We start from the raw sequence: 18951 nt of genomic DNA on the forward strand, positions 1-18951 counted from the left end.
GATAAAAGTTTGCCTTTTACTAAATAAAGACAAAAAAAAACCTGAGTGAAGTTACAATTGTTTAATCCCAAGATGCATCAGCTGAATACACAAACAATGAGAGCTGAACGCAGCTCTCCTAATGTACTCCCATGAAAACACCACCCCACCCCAAGGTGGTGTCAAGATAAACTCTTGAAAGACACGTGTCAATACAATATAATGAGTGGTACAATATAATGAGCGGAACACATTTTCTTTGTCTGAGAGAACACCAGCAAAGCTCTACTCCCCAATCTTATATTCTGAGACAGTGCTCCGCAAAGCCTTGAGAAAATCAAGAAGACTTGGTTTCTCAATACCTGTTACATAGTTTCTATGTGGTCTATCAAGCCTGTTGCACAGTTTTTGAATATGAAGAACCTAATATTGAAATTATTACTACTTGATGGACAGATTTCATGTCAAGTCAATGGAGGACATGAAAAAACCCATTGCTTAGGCATATCTGGATGGGTTGCTCTTTAAAGAACGTTGCAGCAGCATCCTCTGTTTCTGTTGCATATTATACTGTTAGATACTGTTACCACAGTCACAAACCTTTACTTATGAACATCTATTATCAACCTATTATCCCTCATAATCACAATCCCTCATAGTCATGCTCTCTTTTCCCCCCCCAACAGCGTTTCAGGGGATGGATGCCAGGGAGAAGATCGTCCAGAAGGACGCTCGCTTCAAAATCCGTGGAGGAGGAGCAGCGGCAGCTTCCGGTGGGGTTCAGGACGCCCGGCCACCGTACGTCAGTCAAGTCAGTCAACAAGGCCAGTCAATCAAGAAGATGGCAGACATTTCTTTGGACGAAGTGATACGCCGACGCGGTTTTAACGCAAAAGGACCCGTTCAAAGGTATTCAATTAGTAATATCTTAGTTACCGTGTATTTTATTAAGCTTATGCTGTATTTGTATAGGGGTAGTGGTGGTCTAGTGGATAGTGAGTTGGACTTGTGATCGGAAGGTTACGTGAGTTCAAATCCCGCCTGAAACCACACCACTACTAGTGTGCCCTTGAGTAAGGCACTTAGCCCTCAGTTACTCCAGGGGGAATGTCCCTGTAATTCGTAATTGTAACTCGCTTTGGATTAAAAGCGTCTGCTAAATGGCAAAATTATTATTATTAAAAGTATTTGAGTGCGTAACATAGCAGCATTTCTAACTGCAATAGCGGCACTGCGCCGACGTGGTGGCGGGGCCGCTGTTTTGCAAATAAGTTAGCTTTCGTTTTTGCTAGTGAAATAATTGATAGTATGTTGACTGCTCAAGGAGAATACATATTTGAAAGTACAGAATGCCTGAGAGCCTTATATTGCATTATATTATATTTTGAATGGTCATCTAATGCCTGAATATTGTGTTTTCCTTTACATAAATAATGACATTTCCACCATAAATTGATGCAGAAAGGGCACAAATTGGTGCATATCAATTCACCAGAATGCAAGAAATTAAGTGTTTGATGTTTAAGGACCCCCAGACAGCCCTGCTTCATGGGCCCCCCCGATGTCAAACACCACTGGTACCACCTCCGCCTCATTTTGAGCCAGGAAAAACCCTGATGGCATTCAAGTTGGCTAAACATAGCAGTGATTGGGCCTGTGTCTGGGGCTGTTTGACAGAGGCAGTTACAGTAGTAGTAGTAGCAGGTCGCCGAATTAAAGGTGTCTGTGTTTAATTGCAGGCCCACAGACAGCCCCCATACATCAGCTGATCATTTAAAGGGGCGGCCGTCTGAGTAATGTGCATGTCACACGCTGCTTTGTTTTATAAGAGCAGCAGCTATTACCCAGAGTGCTTTATAAAGACACTGTTAAACAGAGAGACAATACAGCCATTATTTTGGGGGAAATTAAGTGATACATTAATCGAACAGTAAAAAAAATAATCTTTAGACTAAATAATCGCTAGATTAATCGTTAGAAAAATAGTCGTTTGGGACAGCCCTAAAATACAGTAGCCTACAGACTCTAAAAGAAAATTGGGCCCCATCAACAGGACTCAGCCCCTTGGTCAGCAGCAGAAAGACCCTTGGTCATCATCTTATATACAGGGCGATTGCGTGAGACTTGGCAGCTCTGTGTTTGTTACGTTGGGGAGAACACATGTATACCCTGAACAACCAATACTACCCCACTCCACTCTTCTCTTTCAGGCCTATGTTTGGTAGGGGTGCAGGAGGGGTCGGGAGGAAGTTTGATGCCCGACAGAAAATTGGGATGACTGATGTCCGACAGCGACTTGGTGGTGGAGGAATTGGTGGGCTTGGAACAGGTAACAAGCAAATTAGACATGGCATTTCAAACAGCTGTACATACAGTATGTATGTGATGTTAATGGGAGAAACTAAGTTTGCATGGTTATTTCATTGTAAACAAGCCTTGGAGCAAGCCACAAGCTCTTGGATCAGTTTTGCTTTGACCCAGGACTTTGTGGTGTGGCTACCTGCACTGGAGGTTCATGGGTTTATTGCAGAGTAAAAAAAAAAGTTTCACAGAAGATAAAAGTTAGCCTTTTACTAAATAAAGACAAAAAAAACCCTGAGTGAAGTTACAATTGTTTAATCCCAAGATGCATCAGCTGAATACACAAACAATGAGAGCTGAACGCAGCTCTCCTAATGTACTCCCATGAAAACACCACCCCACCCCAAGGCGGTGTCAAGATAAACTCTTGAAAGACACGTGTCAATACAATATAATGAGTGGTACAATATAATGAGCGGAACACATTTTCTTTGTCTGAGAGAACACCAGCAAAGCTCTACTCCCCAATCTTATATTCTGAGACAGTGCTCCGCAAAGCCTTGAGAAAATCAAGAAGACGTGGTTTCTCAATACCTGTTACACAGTTTCTATGTGGTCTATCAAGCCTGTTGCACAGTTTTTGAATATGAAGAACCTAATATTGAAATTATTACTACTTGATGGACAGATTTCATGTCAAGTCAATGGAGGACATGAAAAAACCCATTGCTTAGGCATATCTGGATGGGTTGCTCTTTAAAGAACGTTGCAGCAGCATCCTCTGTTTCTGTTGCATATTATACTGTTAGATACTGTTACCACAGTCACAAACCTTTACTTATGAACATCTATTATCAACCTATTATCCCTCATAATCACAATCCCTCATAGTCATGCTCTCTTTTCCCCCCCAACAGCGTTTCAGGGGATGGATGCCAGGGAGAAGATCGTCCAGAAGGACGCTCGCTTCAAAATCCGTGGAGGAGGAGCAGCGGCAGCTTCCGGTGGGGTTCAGGACGCCCGCCAGATGATCAATTCTCGCAAACAGGGACATAATAATCTGTTTAATGTGGCCCCACAGACCATACAGCAACAACCAGCGGCACACCTACAGACACACGTGCAGCAGATACAGGTGCACGCCAACTACAACATTGCCAGTGTGAATGCCAGGCAGTTCACCCCCAATCTACAAGGACTGAACATTATGCTTGGGGGCATCCCCAAGAGGATGATGGTGGATGCTCGTGATAGGCTGAGCCTCAAGAGGAGCATCGGAGGCACACAGACCCAAGGAATGGGAGGAATGGGAGGAATGGGAGGACTGGGAGGACTGGGGGGACTAGGAGCCATACCACCTATGAAGATCACTAAAACCATCCAGGTGAGATGAGGCTGGCAATTGGCTTTGAATTTAAATGGATAGTCACTACAGGTCCGGCATCTGGGCTTAGCTGAATACGAGTTTGATGGCTGAATTAGACCCTTATGCTTCAGGATATGATGTAGTTTTAGCAATATGCTGCAGTCACGGGTGAGCAGGCAATCCTATAGTCTTATGTTGGACTACATCACTCTGTCTTGCCCTTTCCCTGTTACTTACTCTATTACGTCTCTCTTACATCTCTATATTATACTCTCTGATTCAAACTCTAGTTTCTTAGACACAGATTATGACCAAATGCAGATTCTCCGTGCACTGACTGTCTCAGTGGCTCACTGCCAGCACCCGTCATCAATCACCCTTCTTCCCTGTGTTCCCAACAGCCTGGCACTATGGGTTCCTCTTTCTCCATGTCGGGCCCCATCACTAAAGTGGTAAAAAACGACGCGTACACGGCACCCCGTCCACCAGTGCCCGTGGCGCCCACCAGACCCAACCCGAGTGCAGGGCCTGCCCGCTCCTCAGCGTCCACATTACAGCCTGTGTCCATGACCCTCCAGCAGTCAGGACCCACAGGGGGGGATGCCAACCCACCGCCTGCTCCAACTCAGGTGAGTCTACACGCATCCCTTCACCAAGTCAAATACTGAGTCTTTATTGCGATAATGGGCACAAGCTTAATACTGCTTTTAGGCTTTCTTTTTACGGCTTATTTCATTTGTGTGTATATAGTAGGCTCATTTTGTGATGTCTCATTTTGCATTCTTTGTGTGTACTGTGATTATGTATTGTGTTGATGCTCCCTTTTCCAGCCCACATTTAGTCCTCTGGAGGGAACCAAAATAACAGTTAACAACCTGCATCCTCGTGTCACTGAGGAGGACATAGTGGTGAGTACCACACACAAAGTATTCATATTAACCATTTAGCAGAGGCTTTTATCCAAAGCGATTTACAATTAGAGTTTACAGGGACCGTCTGCCTGGAGTAACTTAGGGCTAAGTGCCTTACTCAAGGGTGGGATTTGAAGTCATGACCTTCTGATCACCAGTCCAACTCACTATCCACTAGGCCACCACTATCCGTAAATACAAAACACACACTGCACCTGTCTTACGTTTTAGATTCAGACATCTCTGCATGACCAGATGCGGTCTTACTTATGACGCAAGCGTGATTCATTCTGCAAACTGACCTTTTTCTGTTTGTGTTTGCGTGTTTCTGTTCCCCAGGAGGACGACCTGTCTGAGTCTGAAGCAGGGCCACCCCCTCCTGTGGATCACACGGCCACAGACCACCGCCACACACCCCCCCTCAGCCAGCCGAACCAGCAAGTGGTTGGGTCCAGCCCTTCTCCAGTGGAGCAGACCGGGCCGTACCATAGACGCCGCAGGTCGAGGGCGGAGCTGGAGGCAGCGGACGCCTTGCTCACTCTGGGTGATTAGGAGTGTCTCATCTTCGTCATCATCCTCCTCCTCCTCAATAACATTTTCAGCAAATGTTGGTTCATGTTGGTTCATGGTGGATGTGTTTTTGTTTTCTCTTTGTTGTACATTTCAAACTTGCTTTTCTTTTTCTTATTTTTTTAATACACTCGATTCCTGTTCTTTACTCTGTTCTTGTATAGTTCATTATTGCATAACCGTGGTGCAAGGTGCTGGGCTGGAGGTGTCCATGGTGCTGACTGAGTGCTGACTGAGTGCCCACTGATGAGCTAAATAAAACATTCTATTTCTGATGAGTCAACAGCACTAGGGCTCCTTCACAAAACCCTTACTGGAATCTTCATACACTCTGTGAATTAGTCTTTACTTTCTGATGAGTCAACAGCAATAACCCCATCCAGTGCGACATGTAGATAGCATATATTTAGAATATGTAAAATGCAAACACCAGAAATGCAAGAAAGTTTATGAGGTATACCAAATGGAATTAATAACAAGTGTTACAACCCTTCTGTCTAGAGTAAAATAAGGGCCTAACAGGTTAGAGTGCAGAATGTACAGGTGTGTTGCAACACAAATGCCAAAAAAAAGTGTACAAGGGATCAAATCAATTCAAGTTTTATTTGTATAGCGCATCTCACAAGATGCGACTCAATGCGCTTCAATCAAGACATCATTGCTGTTTGCACTTTATCGCAAGTGCTCTTTCAACATTGTCTCTATGGTCTTTCAGCTTCCTTTTCTGTTCTTTGCTCACATTTTCGACCATATAATGGTGAGACAGCTGCTTCTCACTGTTGAGACAAAATGTTATAAAGAAGTGATTAATAAATAATTTTAAAAACTCACATTCATCAGTGGTTGCAAACTGTCATGGAAATTGTATTAGCACTCTCTTCATGTTTCCAGCTTACCTCAAGTCATACTGTGGTCCACATGTATACATTTCCATGGCTTTCTCATTGGAAACACAGTTTACAGCTGCAATGGCGTGGACTGTTGCCTGTGTCATGAAGTGATTAAAGCCACACGTTTACCAGTTATAGTCAAATGTAGACATCTAAGAAGGTTGTGCCATGTTGCAGGTGACAACTAAGCAAGACCTGATATGAGCAAATGGCATTATAAGATCCTACTGGATATTGACCATGAGTTAAAGTGTGACATATGTTATAATATGAAATATGTAGTCTATAAAGAAATAAAAAGTGTCAGTGAATTGTCACCTCTGGCAGAAGCACATCAATGACGAATGCCACCGGATCAGCCAATGTTGTCTGTGTTTTTTTTACCACTCCTGAGAGGAAGTTAACTAGTCTGTCCATTTGGTCATCATCGTCAAAGAAGATGACGCCTGTGGCCTTCTTTTTTGCCCAAAGAGACTTGACTTGTCCTGCCATGATTGCCTGCAAATATATAGTTTGTTGGGAGGATGCTCTATGTAAATGTACAATCACTACACAAATATAAAACATTTCACTTTCATTATTTATATTATGCTTAAATGTGTCACTTTACTTAGACATTTCAGTTGCAAACTCACTTCAAGATGTTGCAGTAAGCCTTTGTCCTGAGTGATGAAATCCACTAACAAGTCATTGGTCACTCTTCGTTGGTGTTGGGCTTGTTGAGCCCTTTCCTAAAATAATAATACAGTGCTTAACCATGTTACAATGAAAAGGTGCAGTTAAGTACTGAATGAGTCACTTTCTTTCCTTGATCATTTGCACTTCCTTACTTACCTCAAGTGTCTTGATAGAAAGTGTGGTTTCACTATCCAGGCTTCTGACATCTTTGTCCATGGTAACATCACTTTCCTAAATGGATACACACATAAGCATGACTATGTGTACAGCTGTGAATGGTGGATAGTATGTTTGTATGCAATAAACTTCATTCACACTAACCAATTCTTTAGGAGGAAAGCTGTAAGGCCTCTTGAAGTACGCGTGGTCCTCGTCAGTGTCCAGTGGCATCTGTACAGAGTCCACCATTATTGCCAGTATGTTTTACATGAAAGGGTTAACTACTTCAAAAAGAGATCCAGGCTGGATTCAGAATGACACAAGTCCTCTTGATAATAAATGTACAAATACAATTATTATTTTTGTAGCACTGCAGCATACCCTTCCAGCCCAAGGTTTTCCACCAGGACAATACACCACCACCTTCTCAGGAGAGACATGTCATCCTAAAGAAAGAGCAGTTACTCAATTTGCATTCAAAGTCTTATAGCATATTGATATAATGGGTTCTTGTTTTCTTAATACTTACAATGCTGAAGTCAAAGGTAGCCTCCATGGCGAAATACCAGGCATACTGTAATGAGAAAAGACAAAGACAAGATTACCATGTGACAGCTTATAACTCAGTGAGAAGGTAGTCACACACATCCAATGAAATGTACATGGCTGATAACTCCATAGGAAAGTGATATGAGAGGTCTGCACACATGAATGTTCCTTAATACCTTTTATTGCACACCTTTTTATTTGCAAATGCACAAACAGAATGTTGGTCAGGTCTAAGTGGTGGTCAGTCATTGTTACATACATTTACACATTTTTTGATGGTTTTAAGGAACAATCAAGTGTGCCATATCACCTGGTGGCATTACCATAACTCACCATTATCATGAAGACACCACAGTCATTGCCACTGGTCTGCCTCGGAAGCCCCTGTACGAAGAAAAGTTACAGTTAGAGAATAGTAGGTAATTATGACTATAGCTATAATATGATAGTAACATTCAAACAATACCTCCAAATCCAGACCAGTCTTCTCTGTCGGGGATCCCGCAACAATTTTCTCAGCAACACCCCTGGGCAACCAAGAATAAAACTAAGTCAAACAAAGAAGTACACACCTCCTACAGGAGAGAAAAAAGGAACAACATTCGTACCACTGCTGCTTCAGAACCACTTCACACCATGCAAGTCGGTCGATCATGCTTATTTGCAAAAGTTCAATGAGGAGGATTTCTCTGTGTCTCTCTTTCCTTGTGTTGGAAATGTGTCTATTTAAGTCCACTCCAGCTTTCGGGAAGCCAATCCTTTCTGAATGTTGGACAAACAATCAGTACATAATGCATGCATTGCCACAATGCCTCCTGATTGAACACAAGTCTTTAGAAATGGCAGTAACATTAGACAGGTCAGGGGACCGCCAGGACACACATCATAGGCAGGTCAGGGGACCGCCAGGACAAACATCATAGGCAGGTCAGGGGACCGCCAGGACAAAGTTCATAAGCAGGTCAGGGGAACGTGACTGCCAGAGCAAAAAATATTTGGGGCAACCTTAATAGTGTTCTGTAGGCTTCAGAGGTGAATCCCCTTGGAGTTTTGAAATACTGCGAATCAAGAAAGAAAATGTATTTCTGGTGTGGCCTCATTACCTACAGGGAATAACGCATTCTGGACAATAAGCAAAAAGGACACTGGGGGTAATACAATAGACACAAACTCACAAGCAAATGGCATATGAAGGTTAAAGCTGAGAAATGCTCAACTACATTGTATGTCTTTATAATCTACTACTGTGGATGTCATATGTTGCATATAAAGTTATGCTCTGTATATATATATGGGTATAGTACACTTACACGCAGGACAAAGTGGCCTGGAACCCACAGTGGAAGGATAAGGGCATCCTTCTGATCAGCATGTTCCTGTTCAAAACCATGTACTGCATTTATCATTTTTATCCAACACTTAACTGGGGTGTGCATGATTATGAATTACATGATAATTTGATGAAGTCCTTTCTCATACATGTAGTGTTTTTTTTGGCTTAGTGTTAGGAAACCATTTAATTTACCTTGATGAAATCAAGTAAAAAAATAAATAAATTGGTATTAGGACCAACACAGCTAATGTGCTGATGTCCCATGAAGGGCATGCCAATTGTAATGCTGGATACAATGTTGTCTACATAGCTGTTTATCTTATTAAAATACCGGCTCAATCATTTGACTTACTGGGAAATGGCTCATGGGATCACAGTTGTGGGGCTGGACCCACGTTGCGGTTACATGAAGGTCAGCAATGAAAACCTCCTTTCCCTGTAGAATTCAAGTGCATCTAAAATTAGTCAATGCTAGAAAATGGTACGTAAAACATATGGCTGAGTTCCAGCTATCTATTAAAATCACAACAAGGCATATAAGCCACAACATTACCTTTTCATCCAGTCACTTCAACAATCAACTATCCTTAGTATAAACAACAATTTCTTGCATAAATGATTTGAAAAAAACATACCTTCATAGTAGCCATTTGGTGAATCAGCCTGAGGCAAGCGTTTCCTGCTAAAATAACACAAATTCTGTCTGTGACCAAATATATATGGGCCTAACTGTAGAATCCATTGCTGGAAAAATGTGGTTTCCACCGTCGTAAGGCGATGACGTAGTCTATGCAAATATGCAGGCTCGGTATGATGACGCGCTCCAACCACTCCAACCAAATATGGTCCATCAAGTTTCCGGGTGATAGATTTGATGTCTGCAGCTGGACCCTTCTCAATTGTACGGTCACTGACTCCAAAAAGCCTGGCAATGTCGCGTACAGACAACCCCGATGATAAATAACCCTCAAGTGTCTCCACGGGCAGTACATACGAGGGCCTACCCACTGTCGTGGTGTTAGCTGAATGCAGCTGAGCAACATTCAGGTCATGGACGACTTCATTCAAGATGAGGAAGATGTCAAGGCTTGGCTCTTTGATTCTGATTCTCAGGCAAGGTGACAGCCATAGTGCTCTTCCCTTCTGTGGTGGACTTTTCAACTTTGTCGCTTTTACCACGTCACGCGCGGTATCAACCAATGAAAATGCGTGGGGCATCAACCAATGAAAATGCGTGGGGCGAGGACAACATGCAAGACACGCCCCTATATTTGCATACATTACTGATAATCGGGGAAAGAATGAAAGCATGAATGTGGAAAAGAAAGAATGAATGTGGAAAACAATGTGGAAAACAATGTGGAAAAGAAAGAATGAATGTGGAAAACAATGTGGAAAAGAAAGAATGAATGTGGAAAACAATGTGGAAAAGAAAGAATGAATGTGGAAAACAATGTGGAAAAGAAAGAATGAATGTGGAAAAGAAAGAATAAATGTGGAAAATAATAAATACATATAGAAATGTAGAAAAAAAATCTGAGGTCCAGCCCCTGCTCATCGACGGAGAGAACGTGGAGAGAGTCTCAACCCTCCGATTCCTGGGGGTGCACATACAGGATGACCTGTCCTGGAAGAACAACACAGCAGCCACCATCAAGAAGGCACAACAGCGGCTCTACTTCCTGAGAGTCCTCAGGAAGGAACACAACAAGCAGGAGATACTGGTGGCCTTCTACCGCGGCGCAGTGGAGAGCATCCTCACCTACGGCATCTGCAACTGGTTCTCCAGCTGCACAACCGCGGAGAGAAATGCGCTACAGAGAGTCGTGAGAACAGCCCAGAAGATCACCGGCGCCCCCCTCCCCTCTCTGGAAGAGCTGTACAACACACGCTGTCTCAGGAAGGCCTCCAAGATCTCCAGAGACCCAACCCACCCTGGGTACGAACACTTTGCCCGGCTGCCCTCGAAAAGGCGGTACAGGACCAAGGCCGCAAGGACAAACAGACTGAAGCTCAGCTTCTACCCCAGGGCCATCCAGGCCCTGAACACAGCAAAGACCTAGGTTCTGGGCCCTGGACAGTCTGGATGGATTGATGGCAGCTGCTGGATTGAAAAAAGCAGGTGTAGTGCTGAGGCACAAATGTGTAAATTTCAAGCCTGCAAACTGCGACACTTTAAATGAATGTGCAATAACACTATGTGCAATATGACAACCCTAGTCGTCTTATCTGTACAGTATAGTATAGTGGATAGTGTACATAGCCTTTATTTATGTAAACCAGCTCCTTTCCCTTCTTGTTTTTTTTTTTTATTTTTTCTTTCCTAGCACCAGGGGAGCCACCCCTCCCAAATGTCGTTGTTTGGTACCTGTACTATAGCAATGACAATAAAGACCATTCATTCATTCATTCATATTGCGTTATACTGTGTGTATTCATTGATTTATTTGTTCATACATTAATTTATTCATATATTTATTGTTAATTTTGGCAGACTTGGTCCTCCATAGGTTCGAGTTATGTGGGAGCCAATGGGAGCTGAGCTGTGTGTGAAAGTTTTGGAACACGTAATGAGCAGTCTCTCATGAGTTGCGCAAAAAAAATCCCTTGGTATCAAATGTGGGGTGGCTGTAGAAGTGTCAGAATCAAAATATATGTTAATGTGTCAGAGTAAATAGAGCTAGAACATAGAAAAATCTCAAATTCACTCTCCGCCTAAAAAAACAACAGCTTTTAGAGTGAATATCAGCTCGGAAACCTGAGCTTATAGCCCAAATCATCTAGGAATCAGTACTCCAGGGTCTGATGAGTACTTGTGCCAAATTAGATGCTAGTAATCTAAGCCAGTGCAACTTTGTACCTGTTTAAGGACAGGTATGTTTAGGCGGACAACCAATTGTGCCATTTGGAGACATTTTGGCACCATCAGTGTATCAGACTTCCTCGTGTATCAGACTGTAAAACTGATTATATTTCATTGACATATCACTATAGGTATAAATTCCATCCAAATTCAACTGTTTAGACTTTGTTTGCATCCACCAGTGCTCTCCTGCACGCAATTGCTTTGCGCAACCGCCTCCATTTCACACCGTTCCACTCCGTTCCATATTATTTTATGTTAGAGACCGACCCAGGCCCCCCGACCCAGGCCCCCCCATCGCAGAAAGGGAAAATGATGTGGCCCTCACAGAAAAAAAGTTTGGGGACCCCTGCTTTACACCTTTAGAGTTCATTCTGTTTCTCTTCTGGGAGACAGTTCTGTTGGTTAGTATATACTTATATATATATACTTATACTTATACTTATAATTATACTTATAGTATATACTTCATATATACATGTTTACTGTTGGTTTGTTAGTTTCATGTCTCTCAGCTCAACTGTCGGTGCCATAAGTCACTTGACACAACCTCAGGTTTTGTTGCCAAAATGTGTGTGTGTGTGTCACCTTCACCTTTGTAGGTGGGTTGGATTTAACTTTTTGCGGCTTTCACTGTTAGTACTGTTGGTACTGTTAGTATTCAACATAAATGAACTATTCAACTATTGTGTGTGTGTGTGTGTGTGTGTGTGTGTGTACCCACCCACTCTACACATAATTGGCCTTTTTAACACAGCACCAACAGGCCAACACCTGACCATTACCCAAACACCTGATATTAACCAGCTACGCCACCAAAAAGCTGGCAGTTTCCTTGGGCATGTGGTATTTAAACTTGAGGGGTGAGTTTCCCATCTACAAACATAACTCGTGTTCCTAATGTTATGTAATGTCAGAGTCCCAAGCCACTAAGACAGTGAACATGCTTGTAGCAGTCGTTGTTTAACATAAAGAAAATTAAAGAATATGACGTGTTTTTATATGAATACTAATAACTAATTGCGGTCTTGTGGAATCCGAGTTGAGTTTTTGATGTTCCATGTTCATATCCGCTGTGGCCTGGGGAGGTCAGTGGGTCATTATACAATGGATAGATCCAGTCCAGTGTCTCTATTGGTCAGTTTGGTCCAGTGTCTCTATTGGTCAGTTTGGTCCATTGTCTCTATTGGTCAGTTTGGTCCATTGTCTCTATTGGTCAGTTTGCGATATACGCACGGCTAAATGGAATGTTGACACATCTTTTCATATTACTCTGCGTTTGTTTATATTACCGTTATTTCGAAGTTACATTCTTACCGTTGCTTAGCAACCGATAAACAACTGTTCAGCGGAAGAATAGACTTACAATAAAACACAGTTCCATTAAAATACATTAATTAAAATGTTGTCTTTCTTTCTTTTGTGAAATATTGATAGATAAATACCTTATTTTATCTATTTTGTGGTTTCTTTTTATTTTACTACTTGATCTTTTGTAAAGCGTATTTGAGTGTCTATTGGCTGCCCTTCCAATGGTCTAAACATGACCATGTGCCCCCATAGGTGAAAACATCGCGCTAACGTGATCTACTGGGATTTTCTCACACAACCATCTCTAGTATTACAGAGAATGGTCAGAAAAAGACAAAACTATCCAGTGACGTCAGTTCTCTCGGGGCGAAAATGGTGGTGGTGGTGTAATGGTGTGGGGAATATTTTCTTGGCACAAATCTGCAGCAATTGTGTGATGCTAGAATGTCAATATGGACCAAAATCTCAGAGGAATGTTTCCAGCACCTTGTTGAATCTATGCCACGAAGAATGAAGGCAAACGAGGGGGTCCAACCCGGTAATAGCAAGGTGTACCGGTGCAAGTGGCTGGTGAGTGTATGTTAGTGCAAATAACTAATTTGACTACTATTGATTTGATAATGATGTATCATTTATATAAAAAGCCTTAATGTTGAGCCCTGGTATAAGTGTTCTCCAGTGACTTTTGTCCGCTATAAGGTGGTGGCAGTGGTGTAGTCTAGTTTTTTCTAGCGGGTATACTGTGATTTTTCCCTCTCAGCCTCATATCGTTCATTTTGGAACGCCATAAAAATAAATCTGCGCTCCCTGTCTAACGTTATATATCTAACATTACATGTTATAAGGCTGATCTGTGCATGATAGTGCTGCATTTTGACATATTTCATGTCGCATTCCCCCCCGTTGATGGTATATGACATTATTGTCAGTCCCAATGGTCCAAAAGTCAAGTGCTTCGTAACACAGACGGGGTGAATTTTATGAATGAAAGTGTGAAAGTTCTGTCACAAAACGCTGTTACGTATCCTCGCACATGTTTAAGTGGGTATACGGAAATCCTTGGCCTTTCCTAGTGGGTATACGGCGTAGTCCTGCGTATCACGTAGACTACACCACTGGGTGGTGGTAAGTTCAGGTTTGTGGTGTCGCAGCAAAAAAAGTGCCAGATTTTCCAGCGCGCCGTGCACGCATTTCATTACCCGTCTGGGCTAAGCCCCGGATCTCCTACAATCCTAAATCCGCCCCTGGTCTACACACCAACATTTAAGACCGCATATATGGCCACATACACATCGACACAGTTTTCACAGCGCCTTTATTGAAGACATCACAGATGACGGTGGGCTTATTGTATTTTGCCCCAAATTCCTGACTTGTGAATCAGTACAGCCTCCATACCACGACCTGACCAGCAGATGTCATTATGGAGCTGCTGTATCGAATGCATCGATTGATCGACACTTTTTCCGACACAATTGTGTTGAATGTGTCAATGCGTCGAAAGCTTCGTTTCCCCCACCACTACTTGATGCTGTTCCCCCAGCGTACCACCGCGTACAGCTGACTGGTAGAACATGCTCAGCATGAGTCCTGCATATGCCTGCAACCTTCCTGGTACAGAGTTTCCTCAGCTCTCTCTTCACCTGAGCCACACTGATGAAGACACTGGAGCGGGGGACGGTTGGGGGGTCGTTGGCTGTGGCAGGGGGGGGGCAGAAGGATGGGGGTGCTGGAGAGTTGTGAAGTGAGGAAATGGTGGGGCTGGAGGAGGAGGGGAATGAATGAATGAATGAATGAATGAATGGTCTTTATTGTCATTGCTACAGTACAGGTACCAAACAACGACATTTAGGAGGGGTGGCTCCCCTGGTGTTAGGAAAGAAAAAAAAAAAACTTAAAAAAAAAAACAAAAACAAGAAGGGAAGGAGCTGGTTTACATAAATAAAGGCTATGTACACTATCAACTATACTATACTGTACAGATAGACGACTAGGGTTGTCATATTGCACATAGTGTTATTGCACATTTATTTAAAGTGTCGCAGTTTGCAGGCTTGAAATGTACATATTTGTGCCTCAGCACTACACCTGATTTTTTTCAGTCCATGGAATGGAGGGAAGGTGTGAATGGAGTCAGTGGGGCTGGAGAGGGAGAGGGTACTGGATTGGACAAATGTGGTAGGTGAGAGGTCCAGAATGGGAACCAGACAGGGCAGGGGGAGGGGGCTGGTCCAGTAGCCGAGCAGGGCTGGAGGAGCTGGGGGGAGGAGAAGGAGAAGGATGATGGAGTGGAGAGTAGTTGGTGGAGCTAGGGGGGAACAAGAAGCTTTAGAGTCAAAACAGAAGTTTGGATTGTTTCAGTGAATGTGAAAACCCTTCATAAAACAAGGTCCCATACATCCTCCTTCACCTGAACGAGGCCACACTTTTAGGCCTTTGTCACTAGAGGAAGTGACGCGCTGCGCCTTCCTGTTTGCATCTTGTCTGCAGGTCGGAGGAGGAGGAGGCTGACTGGAAAATGGCTGACGGTGTGGATCACATCGACATCTACGCCGATGTAGAAGAGGAGTTTAACCAGGTACGCACACTGATAGCGTCGCCTATCCCGCCCTTATAAATGTCATATTTGTGTTTAGTTGCTTTCCATCAACATTTTAAATGCATATTGCAGAGCAACATTTTGTCATCTCTGCCGCCTCTGCCTTGTGTGGCGCAAAGGCGGGTTAGGTCGATATTTGGAGCAACATCAGCCAATGTTTGTTTGTGTACGTGTTGTTCCATACGAGAGATGGTTCTTTATCAGGACTATGAGAACATGGTGACTTGTGGAATTAGGGAAAGTGCTTTTCCCTGCACGCCAATGTTTAGTTAGCTGCCATGGGCCCTGCCATGGGCCCTGTCCTTAATGTTGAGGACGTGGTACCTGTTCCCACATTTCTCTACCAGCTGCTGGAGGTCCTGACTCTCTGCTTGGACAAACTCCTCTATGCTCTGCTCTTTCAGACCGCCAGCATGGGTGAATAGAATGACAGTGTGTCCCCAACAACCCTCCCCAAACATGTCCTCCATTCTCTCCAGCCCTCTCTCCTCCCCCTTAGAGGGCTCCACTGGTAGGACCAGGAGGAAGGCGTGGGGTCCCGGGGCAGGCAGACGGAGACAGAGCCGACTGAGGTCTCTCCTCTCTCTACAACAAGACACAGCAACCATTTCACTGTTAGAATGTTTAGAACACTACGGAACTGTTGGGAGCATGGCGCGTTCTGGCCTGCAGGTGGAGCCAGACTGTGTTTGTTCCCTTGAGACGTGGACAGACGGTCGGCTGAAAAGCTACAGCAGAGACACCGCAAGGCCAAGACGTGTGGGATCAGTGATCACTGCACATAACTGACTATTATTATTATTATTATTATTATTGGTCCGTGTCGGGGACTAGTGAATAAGCGGCAGTGCCCAGACCCAAACCTCCGTGTCGACCTCCCACTGTGCCTGAATCTGCTACAGGAACACTAGGAATTAGTTCTGTGTTCTGAGAGGAAAGAAACATAGAATTTGAACCCTCTTGACATCATGGAGGTTTCTCCATCACACTCACCAGTCGTCTGTACACCAAGTCTCTTGGCTCGGTAATCTCTTCACATGGGCTCTCCTACCACAGCTACGCAGACGACACTCAACTCTTCCTGTCCTTCCCCCCGTCTGATGTACACGTGGCAACCCGTATCTCAGCATGTCTCGCTGACATTTCAACTTGGATGGCTGACCACCATCTCAAGCTCAATCTTAATAAGACAGAGCTCCTCTTCATCCCCGGGAAAGCCTGCCCTCTCCAAGACTTCTCCATCACAGTGGAGAACTCTACTGTAACCCCCTCCCTGACAGCCAAGAACCTTGGAGTGATCCTGGATAACCGACTATCCTGTGCGGAGAACATTGCAGCAACGGCTCGCTCCTGCAGATTCGTCCTCTACAACATCAGAAGGATACGACCATTCCTTACCAGAGAGGCAGCGCAACTCTTGATCCAGGCACTGGTCATCTCCCGCCTGGATTACTGCAATGTACTCCTGGCTGGGCTCCCCGCTTCAGCCATTAGACCTCTGCAGCTCATCCAGAATGCTGCTGCCCGGCTGGTATTCAACCTCCCCAAATACTCGCATGTCACCCCTCTCCTTCGCACCCTGCACTGGCTCCCGATAGCAGCTCGCATCAGATTCAAGACCCTGGTGCTTGCATACCAGGCAGCTAAAGGGACAGCCCCTGCCTACCTGAAGGAATGCTCCTCCACCTCGGCTGGCCGACTGGCCCCACCTCCTCTACACAGCAGTCGGGCTGCCCGATCACGTCTCTTCACAACACTGGCTCCCCGCTGGTGGAATGAGCTCCCCACGGCTGTCAGAACGGCAGAGTCACTACCCATCTTCCGTCGTAGACTGAAGACCCATCTCTTCAGGTTACATCTTAACTGCTCCTCCTGAGACATCTTCTGACCCTCACCACTACGTCTCCTAAAGACACCCGCTTTCCCCTCTACTGTGTCCCTAAGAACTTCTATTGCCCCCCTTGTACTGTTTCTCAGTTTCTCCAGTAATATAAAAAAAAAAAAAAAAAAAAAAAAAAGTTCCGCTTTGGAATAAGGCGTCTGCTAAATGCCAAAAATGTAAATGTAAATGTAAATGTCTGGGCTGAGACCTTCAGTCTCTCTGCTTCAGTCTTCAGATCACATATCTGCTGTGATGAAATTACAGAGGAAAACTGGGACATGAATTCTGTTGACAGTGGGCAGGAAAGCAACAACACTCATATCCACAAACATGGTACTGTTATATGAGTATTGTACAATACAGTCAATATATCATTATGTTTATTTCAAATCTCACCACGTTGCTTATTTTCATCCAGTATGTTGTCTTTCTCCTCTAGTTGTGTCTTATTTTCCTCTAGCATTTTGTCTTTCTCCTTCAGTTGTTGGTCTTTTTCCTCCATTTTCCTACTGACTCCCGGTGGTCTGTACATCTCCTCTACTTGTTGGTACAACTTCATGTCTGGAAGAGAGTGAGGCGTTGGGGTTAGAACATCAGAGTTATTAAATAAGCAGAGACCATCTTAACTGTTCATCTCCTCCAGAGTCTTATTCTTATCCTTTATCAGTCTGTCCCTCTCCTTTAGAAGTGTGCTGTCCATCTCTATCTCTGAAGACATGATTTATTGATTGTTGTATAAGCAGGAAGATCATATAGATAATATAGATTCACTCACATTTAGATTTTTATCAATCATCAAAAATGTAAAAAGCACATTCATCATTTCTCTCATCTACACTGCTCTGGCGATCAACAGCCATCTGAGTTGAATAAACCATGACATGATTTTACTGATTCAGTTGATATGCATTCATTCATTCATTCTGTTTCCATTGTCTCTCCTGAAACCATCCATTCTATAATTCACCTCCAGACTCTCTCACTCTTACCAAGCAGAACAGCTGATTTCTCTCTCCACTGCTTCTTCTCCACACTCTCATCCCACACTCTCATCACCACTCTGCAGCTGCTGTTGGATCCATGTTCCATGTGAGAGATGGAGGGAAGGAGGGAGGCAAGAAGGAGTGTGGGAGGGAGGTTAAAAGGAATGAAGGAGGGAGAGAAGGAAGGATGGAGGGTAGAGGGAGGGAGGGTAGAGGGAAGGAGTGAGGATAGTTAGAGGAAAGGAGGGAGGGTAGAAGGAAGTAGGGAAAGAGGGAGAGAGGGTAGAGGAAGGGAGGGAGAGATAGAGGAACAGTAGAGGGAGGGAGGGAGTGTAAAAGGAGGGAGGGAAGGTAAAGGAAAGGAGGGCAGAGGGAGAGAGGTTAAGGGAGGGAGGAAAGGAGGGAGAGAAGGAGGGAGGAGGAAAGGAGGGAGAGAAGGAGGGAGGAGGAAAGGAGGGAGAGAAGGAGGGAGGGATGGATGGAGGTTCAAAGGAAGGAGGGTAGAGGAAGAAAGGTTAAAAGGAGGGAGGGATGGAGGGAGGGAAGGAGGGAGGAAGGGAAGTTAATAAGAGGGAGG

General features: G+C 44.1%; 1 protein-coding gene and 1 long non-coding RNA gene across 2 annotated transcripts; one reads left to right on the top strand and one right to left on the bottom strand.

The window, feature by feature from the left end:
- Positions 1-820: 820 nt before the first annotated feature.
- Positions 821-5109, top strand: LOC308150622 (polymerase delta-interacting protein 3-like; the record flags this gene model as incomplete). The annotated part of the gene is made up of 6 exons (XM_080523435.1): positions 821-888; positions 2190-2308; positions 3198-3664; positions 4048-4275; positions 4477-4554; positions 4897-5109. 6 exons carry the CDS (start codon positions 821-823, stop codon positions 5107-5109), a joined length of 1173 nt encoding a protein of 390 aa, XP_080379561.1.
- A 2121-nt stretch (positions 5110-7230) lies between these two features.
- Positions 7231-7918, bottom strand: LOC308151372. The gene is made up of 4 exons (XR_013937289.1): positions 7870-7918; positions 7737-7787; positions 7384-7428; positions 7231-7300 (listed from the first exon to the last, which is right to left on the bottom strand). It is a non-coding gene; the product is annotated as an uncharacterized lncRNA (long non-coding RNA).
- Between the last annotated feature and the right edge of the window lie 11033 nt (positions 7919-18951).

Source organism: Nansenia antarctica, assembly GCF_963989245.1.
Source record: "Nansenia antarctica genome assembly, chromosome: 2".
Taxonomy (NCBI): domain Eukaryota; kingdom Metazoa; phylum Chordata; class Actinopteri; order Argentiniformes; family Microstomatidae; genus Nansenia; species Nansenia antarctica.